The following is a 17,756-nucleotide window of genomic DNA, read 5'->3' on the forward strand; positions in this document are numbered from 1 at the left end:
CATGAAAATTATTTATACTGTGCAACCAGAAACTGAATGCACAGGATGTAAACAAACCTTGATTTATAGCGACCAGTAAAAGATTGTGCCAGATAAGTGTTAGTGTTGTCAGAGCTGTGTGTGCCAGTAGAAGCTGACATGCAATAAAATACCTTAATGTACCCAATTGTAGAATACGACTCCTGGAGAATCACAAACCAGAATCAGAGAGTTGCTCAGTCAGGAGGAACAAGATAGGGGTAACCTGTGTTTGCAGAAATGTGAGATGCTCGTAAACCAACCAGTGCACAAAAGTCTCATTGAATGATGCACAGTTAGAAAAGAGATTGGTGCACAGCAACCAAAGATAGGTGCAGAGTGGTAAAACAGCGAGCAAACAAGTGGCTAAAGTAGTCTTTACAGTATGTGTGTGGTGCATACTGTACTGACCAGTAGTGGACAAAAAAGCAAGTTTATCTACAGGAGGGTGGTCGTTTTAAGGGGTCTGAAATGCATGAAAATGTACCAGGAGTTTTGCGTCATTGATCCCTCCTTACCCCACTCACCACTTTCCAAGACGGAAGTCAGCTTCTTGTTGACTAAAGGAAGAACTGAGTTAGACGCGAAAGAACAAATCGTTCTTACGTGAAAGTCGCGTCCATGTTAGCAACATTAATTTTACTCCTTTAATCCCAGGTGCAAAAATCTGCATCAATGGAAAAATGTATAGGATCAAAGTGTGCACCTTAAGAGGAGGATAACCTATTCTGTGCCCTTGCTCCTTTGTACATTGGGACATGCATTGAGAGGAGTAATTTGTTTGTGTTTTACACAGGGCTAACATTACACTTTTTTGCCAGTTCCAAGAGCTTGGAGACACCGTTAACAGATAGAATACCAAAACTATTCTGTCCCCACATAATCATAGTAGGGTAGAGTGAGCACTGTGCATTAAGAGATTTGCCTTAAAATACAACACTTTCATCTTAGTTTCCAGGTATTCATGCTAGCTGATCCCCAAAAGCTTACAAATAAACATGTTTTAGGTTGGCAAACTGCATTGAAGAAGGGATATATTTGGATTAGTACAGGCTTTTATCGGAGCATGCGGAGTGTGTAATTCTTTGATCTGGGGTCTGGTCAGTTCATAAGTGGTGGCTGACTCTATATAATCCGTGACTCAATGGACAGTGTCGTACATCATTCTGTCTGGCAACCCACAAAGCACCCTTTGAAGGTCCTAAGGCCCCTTGAACGAGAGGCAAGCCAGCTACATGGAGCTCCTCTGAGGTATGTACCGGTTTCTGTAGGTTGTGGAGGGGCAGCTCGAATGTCAGTTCAAATCTTTGATAATTACTGCCACTTGCACCAGACTCCACACTCAGAAAATACGTGGGTCTGGCATTTGTGCCAAACTCATTCTTTTTCTTAATTCTGCTCACCCTCCTTCTGCTATGAGGGATGAGCCTACCCTTCTAATTAATATTTATTAATAGTAATGAAGATCCTAAGATGTAGAAAGAAAGGTTACTTATTATAATCCTGGTTCTCTCTCGTGGAAATCTCCAATAAGACTGACTAATCATCCTGCCTACCCAGTGATGCAGGAAAGTGTGTGGGAAATGAGCCTTTCTCTGATCTGTCCACATGTACTGATCCGAACTGTTGCCTGAATGGCTCAATTTTTAAAGTAAGAATTTGAAAAAGCCTTCTTTACCCAGCTGTACAGCTTAGTTCTTGCATATTAATGGACATTTAAAGAAAGTTAACTTTTTTAGGATGCTAGCTTTGAAGATCAAGTCGGTCCCCCAATTAGACATGAGGAAATGACCAATTTGTTCTTGAAAGTTAGCATCCTAAATAATAATAATATAGGGGTATCATCTCTACTTGTTGCTTTGCTGTGTTTGAAACAACAGACTGTAACCTTAAAAGAACAAAACGTGAACTGGTCTGCATCACTGAAAGACATGTGGGTGAGATGCTCATTGCTTTCAATTTGTACTTATAAATATGGTCACATCAAGAGTAAAAAAAAAAAAAAATCAGACCCCGACATGTGCATTTTACATGCCTGAAGAAAGGCATCCGTAAAGTAGATTGTCTATTTAATGAGCATTTGAAATTGTCTAATGCTGACAGATTGCTTTAGAAGGTAATGTATGTTTTGTCATCTTTGAGAGTGCCTCAATTGATTTACTTAACTTCTCTTTAGGCAACGTCCTCTATCAGTGTTTCTGCCGCCAAGCTTTTGCCAGGGAATGCAGGCTTCAGTTTCTCCTGGCAGCCTCCGCCAGTCCTTTTCAAAACACCCCCAGTAAGTATTGAGCAACTTGCTTAAGTTGAATCTTTTACTTCCAGCAAATACTGACAGGAAAGGGACACCCTCTTTATAAATGGTTAGTTGGAGTTCCTTTACCCTCTCTTTTCCTTTTTCAGGGAAGCCTGAACTTAGCACACATTCGTGCAGTTGGTGTTAGCGAAAAGCGACTTCAGATGCCACACCAAGCTGTAGTGAAGACTTACTCACCTGCAGTTTCTGCACCAAAGACTGGGACGAGGTATGTGTTTCTGTGTTCTATCCCAGCCCCCTCATGTGGCTTAGTCTCCCCTGAGCATCCAGTACAGAGCACTCTACATAGTTCCTATAGATTCAGTAATGTCTCTCCATACTTTTATTATGTTCACTAGATAGAATCTGCTTATATTCCTGCCTTAATGGTGCAGCCTTTCCCACTTGCCCCTTTGGGTGCCTCGCCCTTAAAATTTCATTCCTCAATCCTGAGTCTGGAAGCCGTGATAGATAGGGAAAAACAGTATCCTGGCCCAATGTAGCAATCGAGTAACTAATGGATAATCTCTTCTTTAGATACATCAGGTTGATAGATTCTGACGCCGTAGAAGCTGATTCCCTCAGTGCTAGTTTGCCTGGAAATGGGAGCCAAGATGTGACTGTACCACTATTTACATGAAGGTTCTTTAGTGCAATTATTCTAGTTCTTACGGCCTTTGCCCACATCCTCTCACTACTTTGGATCTCTTCCCAACAAAATTTGGAGACTTTGACCACCATCATCCTCCGACAATGTGTTAAAATATCTGCTCTGGATCCAGGCATTGGACCTGCAGGATGCCTATTTCTATATCCCTGACCTGCAGGCTCAAACACACTACCTGCGGTTTGGGGTGGGCCATGAAAATTTTTCTGTTTACTGAGCTCCCTTTCGGCCTCACCAGTGTCTCTTGATGTTCATTATGGTGATGGCGGCAATAGTATGCAAAAGATCTCCAGTGGTGGCTACTCATATGTAATTGGACCATTGTAACACCCCTCTCCCTGCCCCACCCAGAGCGGACTGTAATGACTGACACATTGCTGTTGGGATGAGGAGACCACCCGGAAGAGGTGGAGATTAGAGGACTCTGGTCTCTGATGGAGACACGCCCCCTCTCCACTTGCTGGAGTCACAAGCCAATCGCATGGCGTTGAAAGCCTTCCTGTCATCCAAAGGAAAGTGTGTTCAGGTCCCCCCGAACAGCACTACTGCTTTACTGTATTGCAACATACCGAGCAGGGCAGGTGGGGTCCTGGGCTCTGTGCCAGGAGGCTTCATCTCTGGACCTTCCTGAATTATCATTGCATCTCCCTGACTGTACAGCAACTGGCGGGATCTTTAAACACCAGGCTGGACTAACTTGACTGGAGACACCTAGTAGATCACGAATGACCACTACTCCTGGAGGTGGCGCAGAGAGTCTTCCAGCAATTGGGAGAACCCCGGCTTAAACTCTGCAACTGGAAAGAGTGTGCAGTATCACCACTTTGTTTTTCATTGGAGTTCTCAAGAAGGCTCTGTCTCTCCTGTCTGTTTTTTTTTTTTTAAGAACATCAGGAATGACCAGGCTCAAGTCATTCTAATGACTTTGGATTGGGCCAGGAGAGTGTAGTACACCGAACATTTGGGTATGGGATGAGTGGCAGCAGTTGGCTGCATTTGATCTACCTAGTGGATGTCGTCCTGGAAGCCAGGAGTAGTCCTACATAATCTGATTACACCAGACACTGAGAAAAGTATGTGGCTTGGTGCGGCACCTGTAATACGGACCTCTAGCAGGCTAAACTCTGACGTGTTACTGCTTGTTTTACCTTTCTCCTAGCAAGATTTGCAATGGACACTATTAAATGTTATCTTCTGCCCTTTCAGCATTTTTGCTTTCACCAAACCAACACTTCTTGTTCAAATCACCTGTTGAAATGCGTTTTCTCAAATTTTTGCCTCACATGTTTCTTCCTAAACCTTACGTGGTGTCTCAGTGGGACCTTAATTTGGTCCTTACTTTCCTTATGCATGCCCCTTTTGAGTTGTTGCATAGCTGTTCCCTATGTCTCCTGAATCTGATCTGTCTCATTGCTATCACCTCCGCTTGCGTGAGTGAGCTTCAAGCTTTCGCAGTCCAGCTGCCTCAACTCCACCTTCTTCCGAGACAAATTTGTGCTGAGGACTCAGCGGCCATTCTTCTGAAAGTCATGACTGTTTCATGTCTCACTCTTCCGACATTGTTTGCCTCACCTCACCCCTCAAAATAGCCCATCACTTAGACCCCCACAGAGCACTCCACTTTTATATCTAGCATATCAATGACCATCTGGTGGAAGAGCAACACTTTGTGAGGTTCTCTGGGGCAAAGGAGGGCAAGACAGTGCAGAAGGGGAAGTTATTCAGGTGGATAGTCCTCTGTATCAAGATCTTTTGTGTTTTGACCATGACGCAGTCTCCTGAAGGATTGGGGACCCACTCAACCAGGCCTACACTGCGCCACTGCTCTGGTACATGGAGTGCCTGTCCTTGATATTTGTTGGGCTGCTATAAGGGTATCAGTGCACACATTCCCACAAAGCATTATTGCCTTGACAGCCAGGTCTAGCAGGAAGGGCATTTTGGCCATTCGGTCCTTAAGGACTTTGTGATCTTACTTGTTACACAGACCCACCACCGATGGAGGTACTGATATCTGTTCCAAAGGTGAGGAATCTGCTATTTCATATATTCATCAGAATAACAAGTTACTTATCCCTAAGCCCTTTCTGGGGATACTCTATCTGCATATTGCTCACCAATCTCTCCCCTTATTCCATTCTGCGGAATCTTATCCATGTGAAAAGGCCCGAAATTAGAGACCTGCACATTGGCACGAACAATTGATTTTTGTTCTCTGCCTCCAAGGTCATGGACAGTGTATAAAAAGAATCTGATGTTCGCTTGCTTGGCAGTCCCTAAATGTGCTTCCAGTTGTCACTTCCAGGGGCAAGGTGGAGATGACGTGGTGTCGCATGACGCCACCTACTGGCGTGCAGGGGCAATGCCGAAATATTTTCTGGATCCAGTGTGGTGCCTGAGGAAATTCTTAAGGTGAGAACTCTGTTGGATGCAACTTGACGCTGGAGCATATACTTTACTGAATTTTGAATCTTCCAATTTTAAGACTGTTTCTTAGCAAATTGGTAAACTCCAGCTTCAAGTGTTCAACCATATATACTTTTTGCATGCCAGTTGCAAATTTACATGCATCAGTCCTTTCTTTGTTCTAACTACATTAACTAGGATATCATTATCCCTTTGTTCTTCACTGATAAAATGTAGTATTATAGACATGAATCAGAATAATGGGGATGTTTTTCAGATGGGTGTTCTGAGTGACATCAGATAGTTCATGAGAGGTATGCTTGAATTGTCCTCGATGAGTACTAGGAACCCTCGGTGGAAAATGTCCCCTTTAATCAGATATTCATCTATAATGTTATTTTAATAAAGCCCCCTTACCCGTTTAAGATCCCCTTTCTCTCATCAGCTGTGCATGGGTAGACCACAGAAAATATGGCCTCCCTGCTTCAGCCCCATGCCCCGTCTTACACCAGCAGCCCTGCCACCCACCTTAACACTGTTGCAGTGCATCTGCTCCCCTGCTCAAAGTAAAAGAAAACAAGCCTTCCTGGCACTCTGCCACCCTCCTATACCACCGTCCGCATTACCAACCCTCCCAAATATTAAAGAAAAGTTATCTGGGGTCCTGCCACCCTCTGCTTCCCTGCTCAAATGAAAAAAAAATTGGGTGTTGTGCATTCCAACCCACATCAACCTCCCTGTAGGATAACACGTCCCCTGGTTTCCCAACTACAGGAAAAAACGCTTGGCTTCTTGCAAACCACCCACAGCAGCCTGTGTGCCTTCTCCAGTATTGGGTTATCTTTCATAGATTCACATGCTTGAATCATTCTACGTCGTCGAAGTGGGAGTCCCATGGTACATAAAAAGCAATAAGTAATTGCTCTCACATTAAAGTTAATAGAGAGAAACCATTCACTTTAATAACTCATCCTAGTCATTAGATATGGTCCAAACTCCAGCCAATCGGGCGACAGCACCCTCTAGAACCCTCTCCACAAAGGCTCCAGGCTCTCAGATTTTCTACCGCACGTCATATGAAGGGAGTCTCCCTGAGCTCTGCTCAGTACTTCTATTTGATCTTCTGATTTCTTCAGATATTACTTCTAACATGTCTTCTTCTAAAAGATCTCTCTTCAGGCTCTGTGAATCTTGTGGAAAATTCAGCCTTCACTCTGATGATCCCCACAAGAAATGTATCTACGGTCTTCACCCAAACCATCAGGTGAGAGATTGCAAGATCTGTAGAACATTTTCTCAAAACACCTTGAGACACAGAGAAGGGTGTCTTCTTCTGTGGCTACAGAAGCTCAAGACAAAGGACAATCCTTTATCTGATGAGGCGAGTGATTCCTCTTTAAAGACAACAGCTTCAAAAAAGAGAGCTAGTGAGGCGGAGCTGATCTCTCCTAAGGCTTCTAAGGTGTTGAAAAAACATCATCACACCTTAAAACAGGAAGATCAGCCTTCATCTTCTAAAAAGACATCAGCCTCTCTTAAGGGTCAGTCTGTGCCCGCTTCACCTTCGAAATCCCCTTCCAAATCGAAGCAGCCGTCAAGGTCTCTTCTTGAGATACTTTTAGCTCACAAAAAAGACGACTGTCGACGAAGACGTCGACTATTTCCTTCAACGATTTCTTTGACGACAAGATTTTCTGTCGCCACAACTACTATGACGACGACATCGACTTTCTTTTCTACTCAGACCAAAATTATTGTCGTCGGCATCTTCTCCGCCGACGTTAGTATCCGTGAAGGTGAGACAGTCTGTTATGTCAACGTCATCGTCGACAAAAAAGAAGCGGCCCTTGTCAGGACCTTCGTCGATGGAAGCACCATTGCTGCTAAGGCTGTCTGCCGCTCTCAAAAGTAAATCTTCGTCGACGGTAGCCTCGTCGTCGGAGCCGAAGACATCCGATACAGATCCTCATCGACGTAGTTAGTCGACGGAAGAACCATTAATAAAACCTTCATCTTTGACATCTGTGGTAGGCTTGACATCCTCGTCGATGCTTGTTCCATTAGCTACTTCCTGGGATGATTTAGACCTGCCTAAAACAAAAATTTCTCAAGAGGTTTTATTGCCTATTCACACCTCTCCTTGTAAGGTGTCTCCTTGTCCTCCAGAAGAAATCTTCGACTATGCAGCAGATAAAGAGGAGTCAGGTGACGATGATGGGTTTCGGGCTACTCACAGTCCTTCTGAACTCCTTATAAAGTGCCAGGACGATGAAGAGGAAGATTACGTTTTTTGCCCTGAGGTTACAAATCAAGAAAGACGAGCTGAACAGACAGTGCAAATGCCAATGTCTCTTGTCTCAAACTTGCAACATATGGTAGACGATTACTACCGCAGATTTCCTCCCTCGGAGCCAGCATCTTCTGTTCCTCAGACACCTATTCTGCAGCCTTCCTTGCTCATCAGATCTCCCACTCCGGTTTCCCCAGTTCCTGCAGTACCTCAAAATCAGGACCAAGAGGTTCAAACTACTGATAAAGAAAGAGAAGAGGGAGAGTTGGAAGAGATATCCCTTCCTAACAAATGGGATGATTACCAGATACAGACACCATCGCCTTCCACTCCACCTCCTATAGATTCACCACCTGGGGATATAGGGGGCTTCCATACCCTTATGGAGAGAGCGGCAGAGAAGTTTCAGCTTCCTATGGTCACCAAGCAAGCTGATCGTTTGTTTCTTAAAATCATATAAGCAACAAATAGACAAGTCAGGTCTATCCCTATTGTAGACTTCATATGGCAGGAGGGCTTAAAGGTCATGAAGGCGCCAGCCTCAATTCCAGCAGTCTTGCCTAAATTAGAAAAGAAATACAAGGCTCCGGATAACTCTCCTGCCTGCCTTATCGGGCAACCTAAGCCTGACTCTGTGATATCACAGGCGGCACAACGCCGTGCCAGGAATCCTGTGTCTCCATTATCGGCCCCTCCTGATAGAGATGGAAGACGTCTCGATTCCATTGGCAAAAAATCTTCTACCATGGCGGCAACAACTTTCAGAGTGGCCAATTCACTCGCTATCTTAGGCAGATACGACAGGTAAATGTGGTCGGACATTTCGCCCTTTATTGATTTGTTGCCGGAGGAATCCATAGCTGAAGCATTAAAAGTTTTACAGGAGGGAGAAAGTATCTCTGCCGAGATCATTGACTGTGCAGTGGATGTTTCTTCCACAGGATTCCGCCAACTGGCTGGGGCTGTGGTCCTGAGGTATCAGGGCTGGTTGAAGTCTACTTCTTTTAGACAAGAAGTTCAAACAAAGGTGATCGACAAGCCTTATGATGGCGCATCTCTATTTGGCCAACATAAAGATGATGCTCTTCAGACCATAAAGAAAGATACGGATACTGCAAAGGCTCTCAGCACTCTGCAATTCAGAAACAGCCCTTCGTGGAGCAAGAGGTCGTGGTTTGTCATCCTTTTGAGGAGGATACAATCAATATAAACAATATCAACCGTACCAAGGTCAACCAAGGTACACATCTACACAGCAGCAACAGTCATTTAAGCAACCTACGGCCGCTTCGTACAAGCATTACTGAGGAAAGTCTGCCTACAGAGGCAGAGACCACTCCAAAAAACAGTGACAACCGCCCAATGCCAACCACTTTTTCCTTCAATCCGGTCATGGTTGGAGGAAGAATGTCCAATTTCTTCTCCGATTGGTCTGCAATAACAGATAGATGGGTTTTGGACATAATTTCCAGGGGTCACACTTTGGAATTCTTAAAGGTTCTGCCAAATTATCCTCCCAGAGGTCCTTCTCCTGCTCATTTAAAGGAACTTTTGTCTCAGATAAAAATAATGTTAAAGAAAAGAGCGATCTAAGTAGTACCAAATCTACAGAAGGGAACAGGGTTCTATTCGAGGTTTTTTTCTCATAAAAATGAAATCGGGAGAGTGGTATCCCATTCTAGACCTTTGTTACATCAACAAATTTCTAAAAAGGCAATCTTTCCGGATTTTGTCTCTTCAGGAAGTGCTTCAGTTGATAAATCGGAAAGATTTCATGGCAACCCTAGACCTTCAGGATGCCTAGTTTCATATCCCTATCCTTCCCAGACACAGAAAATCCTTGCGCTTCAGAGTGGCTGGCAGAGATTTTCAATTCAAGGTCCTACCTTTTGGTCTTCGTTCAGCGCCCGAGTGTTCACCAAGGTTTTAGCACCAGTGGCGGCTCATCTTTGTCAGGATGGAGTCCAAATCTTCCGTTATCTGGACGACTGCCTCATAAAGGCAAAATCTTTTTCAGTGGCAAGCAGTCACACTCGAAGATGTCTTTCTCTCTTCCAGTCCTTAGGCCTCTCGATAAATCTACCAAAGTCCCAGTTAACCCCTTCAAAGGTGAAAACATTGTTAGGGGCAACCTTGGACACTCATCAGGCAAAGGCCTTTGTCTCACAAGAAAGACAACAAAGGATTTACAAATTAGCAACTCCACTGCTCACAAAAAAGTCAATTTCCGTCCGCAAGTTCAAATCGCTTCTGGGAATGTTGTCCTCCTGCATTCCCCTAATCCCCAACTGTCGTCTGCGAATGAGACCCTTGCAAAAGGAGCTGGACAAATAATGGCTGCAGATCTCGGGGTCCTTCGACGATGTTATCAGAGTAACACCTCAAATGAAAAAAGCGCTACTATGGTGGACTCGCATCTGAAACGTATCAGCAGGCCTATCGTTCATAGTGGACTCACCAGGCTTTACAGTAACAACAGATGCATCCCTCGAAGGGTGAGGAGCACATCTACAGGGACTGACAGTGAAGGGAAAATGGGATTGTGAACAATGAACATTGCACATAAACCTCTTAGAGTTGAAGGCAATATTCCTGGCTTTAAAATCCTTTCGTTCCATAATATCAGGAGCTTCGGTTGTAATTCGGACCGACAACACAACAAGCATGCATTATTTAAACAAGCAGGGAAGTTCAAGATCAACTATGCTATCCCTTCAGGCAAAGCAAATCTGGGATTGGGATATACAACATTAGATCACACTGACGGCAGTACATGTTCCAGGAGTGGCCAACATCTAGCGGACTCTCTGAGCAGGTCAATTACATCCAACCACGAATGGGAACTTCATCAACCAACGTTGAATCACATCTTTCGGCTGTGGGGCAAACAGAGTTTGGATCTATTTGCAACAAGTCGGAACCGCAAATGCTAATTCTTCGCCAGCTGGCTACCCCAACTGGAATCGTGCGGGAATGCGTTTTCGATAATTGGTCAAAAATGTATGCTTACGCTATTCCTTTAGTCCCGAGGGTGCTTCGGAAGATGAGGAAAGAACCCTGCCGAATACTTCTTATAACCCCCAGGTGGCCTCGCCAGTTCTGGTTCACAGAGCTTCTACTCCTGTTGGAGTGCAACACCAGACTATTGCAACCATTACAGAACTTGCTAACAATGAACCGCGGCCAAGTCTGCCATCCGGATCCAGCATCTCTAAGATTAGCAGCCTGGCTCATGAATACTATGAGTTTGCCGACCTAGTTACACCTGCTGATTGTCAAGAGGTTCTAGCTAATGCCAGAGCACCCTCTACTATAGAGACTTATAGACTTAAGTGGAAAAGATTCTGTCATTGGTGTGAAACTTCTGAAGTGCACCCTATTCAGTCTTCACCAGAACAGTTGCTGCCTTTTTCCCTCCAACTAGCAAGATCTGGCCTTTCTCATTCTACTATTAAGGTATTCCTTGCCGCAATTTCCAGATTTAGACGTAAAAAAGGTTCACAGTCTCTTTGGTCTTCAAGATTTTTTTTAAAAAATTCTCAAAGGATTATTTAGAATGTTCCCTCCAATTAGGCGACTTCCACCGCCTTGGCATCCTAACATTGTGTTAGCACAACTCACGAAAGCTCAGTTTGAGCCTATTCATAGGGCTGATCTGAAATATATTTAATGGAAAACATTGCTTCTTTTGGCTCTTACTTCGGCTAGATGAGTAAGTGGCATACATGCTTTCACTACTCGACACCCTTTCCTCCAGCTCACTAAGGACTCTGTTGTACTTTGGACAAATCCTACCTTTATTCCTAAGCTTCCATCAGATTTTCACTTAAACGAACCAGTCATTTTAAAGACTTTCTTCTCTAATCCACAGTCACCAGCGGAAAGGGCCTTACATTCTCTGGATGTTAAGAGATGGATAAGATTTTATTTACAGAAAACAGCCTGTATCCGTAAAGCTTTGTGTGGCCAATGGAAAGATAAGAAAAGGGTATCCAGTGACTAAACAAACCATTGCACGTTGGATTTCCTGTGCGATTCAATTTTCCAATCCGCAAGCGGGTAAACCTCTGCATTCCACAGTGAAAGCACATTCTACGAGAGCAGTCTCATCTACAGGTCTTTGCCGGTGTGCCTAGTCAACAAATTTGCAGAGCAGCAACTTGGTCCAGCAGGCACACTTTTACCAAGCATTACTGTCTTGAAGCTGCTAGTAATGCGGATACAGCGGTGGGCCAGGCGATGCTACGTAATCTCTTTATGTAAGGTGAGCCTCTATTATTCCCACCTCCTTTTAAGTTCTAAGATTGCTATTTATAGATATATTCAAGATCGTTATGAATCTATGCATGAACAGCTGCGCGCATTACAAAATGTTATTTAATTTTGTAATGCGCGCAGCTACTTCGAGGAGTGTCCCGGCGCGAAATATATATATATATATATATATATATATATATATATGTCAAACAAAATGCCCTGTAGCTTTGGGAGCGCACTCGAAGTCACTCTGCCATCCGGCTTTCAGAAATGCAGCCTGCCTTAATGTTCCACTTTTCAATTAAGATGCCCAACGCGTTTCAAGGTTCCACGACCTCTTCCTCATGGACTGAACAAACAACAGCATTTAAAACTCACATGCCTGCATTTCCGGTTTTTATTCATTTGCATGTTTATCCACAGTGGGCGTGTGCATAAAGCAATGATTATTAAGATGCATGCTGGGACACAGTGTTCCTTTGACGAGTTTAAATGCACAGTTCGTTATATTCCATTCATTATTACCTTCGTTTTTTCCTTTAGTAGGTTGTGTCACAGGCAGGCAGGCTTAATTAGCATATAGAGTGAAATGCTGATCCGTTTTTGAGCAGTTCAGAACGGCAGCCTCCCCAGCTGGTTTCAGATTCTCTCCCAGTTGGTGATGGTGCAGCTCCCCACGACCGGACCGCCGTGTGAAAAGTATGTCAAACAAAATGCCCTGTAGCTTTGGGAGCGCACTCGAAGTCACTCTGCCATCCGGCTTTCAGAAATGCAGCCTGCCTTAATGTTCCACTTTTCAATTAAGATGCCCAACGCGTTTCAAGGTTCCACGACCTCTTCCTCATGGGCTGAACAAACAACAGCATTTAAAACTCACATGCCTGCATTTCCGGTTTTTATTCATTTGCATGTTTATCCACAGTGGGCGTGTGCATAAAGCAATGATTATTAAGATGCATGCTGGGACACAGTGTTCCTTTGACGAGTTTAAATGCACAGTTCGTAATATTCCATTCATTATTACCTTCGTTTTTTCCTTTAGTAGGTTGTGTCACAGGCAGGCAGGCTTAATTAGCATATAGAGTGAAATGCTGATCCGTTTTTGAGCAGTTCAGAACGGCAGCCTCCCCATCTGGTTTCAGATTCTCTCCCAGTTGGTGATGGTGCAGCTCCCCACGACCGGACCGCCGTGTGAAAAGTATGTCAAACAAAATGCCCTGTAGCTTTGGGAGCGCACTCGAAGTCACTCTGCCATCCGGCTTTCAGAAATGCAGCCTGCTAATTAAGCCTGCCTGCCTGTGACACAACCTACTAAAGGAAAAAACGAAGGTAATAATGAATGGAATATTACGAACTGTGCATTTAAACTCGTCAAAGGAACACTGTGTCCCAGCATGCATCTTAATAATCATTGCTTTATGCACACGCCCACTGTGGATAAACATGCAAATGAATAAAAACCGGAAATGCAGGCATGTGAGTTTTAAATGCTGTTGTTTGTTCAGCCCATGAGGAAGAGGTCGTGGAACCTTCAAACGCGTTGGGCATCTTAATTGAAAAGTGGAACATTAAGGCAGGCTGCATTTCTGAAAGCCGGATGGCAGAGTGACTTCGAGTGCGCTCCCAAAGCTACAGGGCATTTTGTTTGACATACTTTTCACACGGCGGTCCGGTCGTGGGGAGCTGCACCATCACCAACTGGGAGAGAATCTGAAACGAGCTGGGGAGGCTGCCGTTCTGAACTGCTCAAAAACGGATCAGCATTTCACTCTATATGCTAATTAAGCCTGCCTGCCTGTGACACAACCTACTAAAGGAAAAAACGAAGGTAATAATGAATGGAATATTACGAACTGTGCATTTAAACTCGTCAAAGGAACACTGTGTCCCAGCATGCATCTTAATAATCATTGCTTTATGCACACGCCCACTGTGGATAAACATGCAAATGAATAAAAACCGGAAATGCAGGCATGTGAGTTTTAAATGCTGTTGTTTGTTCAGCCCATGAGGAAGAGGTCGTGGAACCTTGAAACGCGTTGGGCATCTTAATTGAAAAGTGGAACATTAAGGCAGGCTGCATTTCTGAAAGCCGGATGGCAGAGTGACTTCGAGTGCGCTCCCAAAGCTACAGGGCATTTTGTTTGACATACTTTTCACACGGCGGTCCGGTCGTGGGGAGCTGCACCATCACCAACTGGGAGAGAATCTGAAACCAGCTGGGGAGGCTGCCGTTCTGAACTGCTCAAAAACGGATCAGCATTTCACTCTATATGCTAATTAAGCCTGCCTGCCTGTGACACAACCTACTAAAGGAAAAAACGAAGGTAATAATGAATGGAATATTACGAACTGTGCATTTAAACTCGTCAAAGGAACACTGTGTCCCAGCATGCATCTTAATAATCATTGCTTTATGCACACGCCCACTGTGGATAAACATGCAAATGAATAAAAACCGGAAATGCAGGCATGTGAGTTTTAAATGCTGTTGTTTGTTCAGCCCATGAGGAAGAGGTCGTGGAACCTTCAAACGCGTTGGGCATCTTAATTGAAAAGTGGAACATTAAGGCAGGCTGCATTTCTGAAAGCCGGATGGCAGAGTGACTTCGAGTGCGCTCCCAAAGCTACAGGGCATTTTGTTTGACATATATATATATATATTCACTGAAAAAAACATAGGTTTCACACATGTTATAGTTAGCGGAAATTTTACTGATAAAAAACCAATGAAATTCCCCCGTTATAGTTAGTGCAGGCAACTATAACTCACGCGACCGCAATCCTCTGCTGATGCTAATACTGTATTTAGACACTTATTTGCCCATGTCTTCTTCCATACATTTTTAGCTATACATATATTACAAATATTTTTTTTTCATAAAGACACATATGTCATCAGCAGAAGATTGCGGTCGCGTGAGTTATAGTTGCCTGCACTAACTATAACGGGGGAATTTCATTGGTTTTTTTATCAGTAAAATTTCCGCTAACTATAACATGTGTGAAACCTATGGTTTTTTCAGTGAATTTGCAAGGTTTTTTAAATGCTAATTCCTAACTATAACGTGTGTGAAACCTATGGTTTTTTCAGTGAATTTGTACGGTTTTTTAAATGCTAAGTTACTTTACGCCATTCGTGGCGTGCACGCCCACTTAACGCAGTTCGTTCCATGCGCGCACGGTGCGCTTCGCGCACCGTGCGCGCACAGTGAGCACGCGGTGCGCTTCGCGCACCGCGCCCCCACTTTACGCAGTTAGTGCCGTGCACGCACGGTGGGCACGCGGTGCGCTACGCGCACCGCGTGCCCATGTTACGCTACATGGGCCATGTACGCACGATGCGCTTCGCGCACCGTGCGCACATGGAGGACATATGATGCACTTCGTTTTGAAAGGTAATATTTTAATTTTTCGTATATGTTATAAGCCATGCACAAATGGTGCCCTTCTGGCACCATTTGCACACGGGGTGAAGAGAGTGTGGATAATTTTTTTTTTTATTATTTTTTTTTTTAATATTTTAGTTTAACTCATCAATAATAAGCCATGCACAATTGGTGCCCTACGGGCACCAATTGCGCACGGGGTGGGGAGAGTGTGGATAATTTTTTTTTTTTATAATTTTTTACCGTACGCGTACGGTAAGCGTAATCGGCGAAATTAGCGGAAGAAAAAAATTCCGTTTTTGCCCTTGGGGGATCTTTGGGGACTCCCTCAACATTGCTATGTGTGTGGGAGCTGTCTAAACAGCCCCTTTACATGTTTTTGTGCTTTATATTTTAAACATCACTCTCAGTGCGAGAGAGAAAATGGCGGCCGCCGCTTCCTGGTTTCGGCCGATTCGAATGTTTACTAAGATCTAAGAGCCAATCAGAATCGCGCTCGCGCACGCCACCGTACGCGTACGGTAAGCGTACCGTAAGCGCACCGTAAGCTGGCTCAGATATATATATTGATTTAAAGGCTATTTTCTCAGAATCTACTGAACAGATTTACACCAAACCTACAAAAGGCACTTCCTTGACCTGAGGACTACCTCTCTGCCAAATTTCGAGTAATTCTGTTCAGCCGTTCGGGCTGTAGCCCTGTCTAAAGGTCCTATGGAAAAATGCATGGGAAAAACGCGTTTTGGGACCCCCCTTTTATCTCAGCCCCCGCTTGACGAATCCCCCCGAGACTTTCAGGGAAGGAGCGGAGCGTAGCGCCCCACCTATTTTGAAAAATTTGCGAGGATTTGTCGACCGACGCCAAAGTTATTCAAAATAGAATGTTGCGGATTTCCTATGGAAACGTGGTCCTAACTATAACTACCTACTGGCGACCGCCAGTAGGTATATATATATATATATATATATATATATATATATATATCCACCAAACTTTTACCAACAAAAGTGATCGACGCCGTGTCTGTGCGCAAAATTAAAGTTTTAATGCCAGCTGAAAATGCTAGACGCGTTTCGCCTGTCCTGCAGGCTTGTTCACTAGCAAAGCAATAAAGTTACAGTGGCTTTTTTATCCGTGAATGTGCTCGAGTCACATGCGAACTACAACAATAAAAATGGACAACAGACTAGTAGTTTTTCATGGTGAGTCACAGGTTAATCAAGGTGAAATACCCAAATACATTTTAGCTTAGTGCTTTTCTTAATAAATTTCATTTTAAATTTCATTATATCACAATGCAAAATTACATTGTAGTTGTTTACGCCAACAAGAGATCATCATCGTACAACATTTTAAACCACATTGCCGACCAAAGTGGTCATTAATGGCCTGATCCGGTTGAAAAAACCGAAAACAAATTAACCATTTTTGTTTAAGTAAACCCAATGCGTTCAAACGGGATTATGATGATCACAATTCATTATTCAATGAAGATACAGCCCAAGTGGGCATATGCATACAATTGACATACTTCAAACTGTGTAACACAAATTGTCTGTAATGTAACAGTGTCCAAATATCTACAAAACCTAAAAAAACCCTTAAAAAAGGAGGGGATAGGGAGGAGCCTATAAGTGGGTATGCAGATCCTCTTCCATATTTAACCCGTCCGGGATCTTAGTATTGAGTCTCATAATATAACAAGATTCAAGTCTGCGAAGTTTTTTCTCCCTATTGCCCCCCCTGCTACTAACAGGGACGGCATCAATAACAAAATACGAGAGACCTGTGGCGCTTCTGGTATGGTATTGATCGAAATGACGAGCCACGGGGTAGGCTTTATCCCCGTTCTTAATGGCTCGCAAATGTTGCAACACTCTTTTGTGGACCGGAAGGATGGTGGAACCTACGTATTTCAGCCCACAAGGGCATTGAAGCACGTATACTGCATAGTCTGTTTTGCAGGAAAATTTCCCTTTTATTGGTTGTACAGACTTATGATCAAAGCCTACTGGAAAATTGGTTGTAGTTTTTCCAAAGCTGCATGCTTTACATTTCAGGCATTTGATAAAACCATCCTTTCTGGTTAACCATGCACTGTTCGGTCTCACCCTGGTCTCACTGGGTAACATATTGCTGACTAGAGATTGGTGAAGGGATCTGGCTTTTCTGAAAGTAAACTGTGGTCGTCTTTGTATGGATTTACCCAATACAGGATCATTACGAATGATATTCCAATGCTTGTAGATAATATTTCTTAGTGCATTTTGTTGATTGTTGTATGTAGTGATGAATCTACACGTATTAGGCTCTGACTGTGATGGTTTAGCTGCCTTACTGTCTTTGTTGAACAATATCTGCTCCCTAGTTTTCTGCTTAACTTTGAAGGCAGCTTGGTTCACACATGTTGTCGAGTACCCTCTGGCTTGAAAACG

At 43.8% G+C, this 17,756-nt stretch overlaps 1 protein-coding gene across 2 annotated transcripts in view; it reads left to right on the forward strand.

Moving 5' to 3' along the window:
• SLC2A4RG (SLC2A4 regulator) overlaps positions 1-17,756 on the forward strand; it is a 225,682-nt gene that overhangs the window by 199,008 nt on the left and 8,918 nt on the right. For both annotated transcript variants that reach the window (XM_085619616.1, XM_085619617.1), the window contains exons 7-8: positions 2,195-2,296; positions 2,419-2,540. In XM_085619616.1, coding sequence (XP_085475742.1) covers positions 2,195-2,296; positions 2,419-2,540 — 224 coding nt within the window. The remainder of the gene's footprint in view (positions 1-2,194; positions 2,297-2,418; positions 2,541-17,756) is intronic.

The sequence above is a fragment of the Triturus cristatus genome, chromosome 7 (assembly GCF_964204655.1).
Source record: "Triturus cristatus chromosome 7, aTriCri1.1, whole genome shotgun sequence".
NCBI classification, from domain to species: domain Eukaryota; kingdom Metazoa; phylum Chordata; class Amphibia; order Caudata; family Salamandridae; genus Triturus; species Triturus cristatus.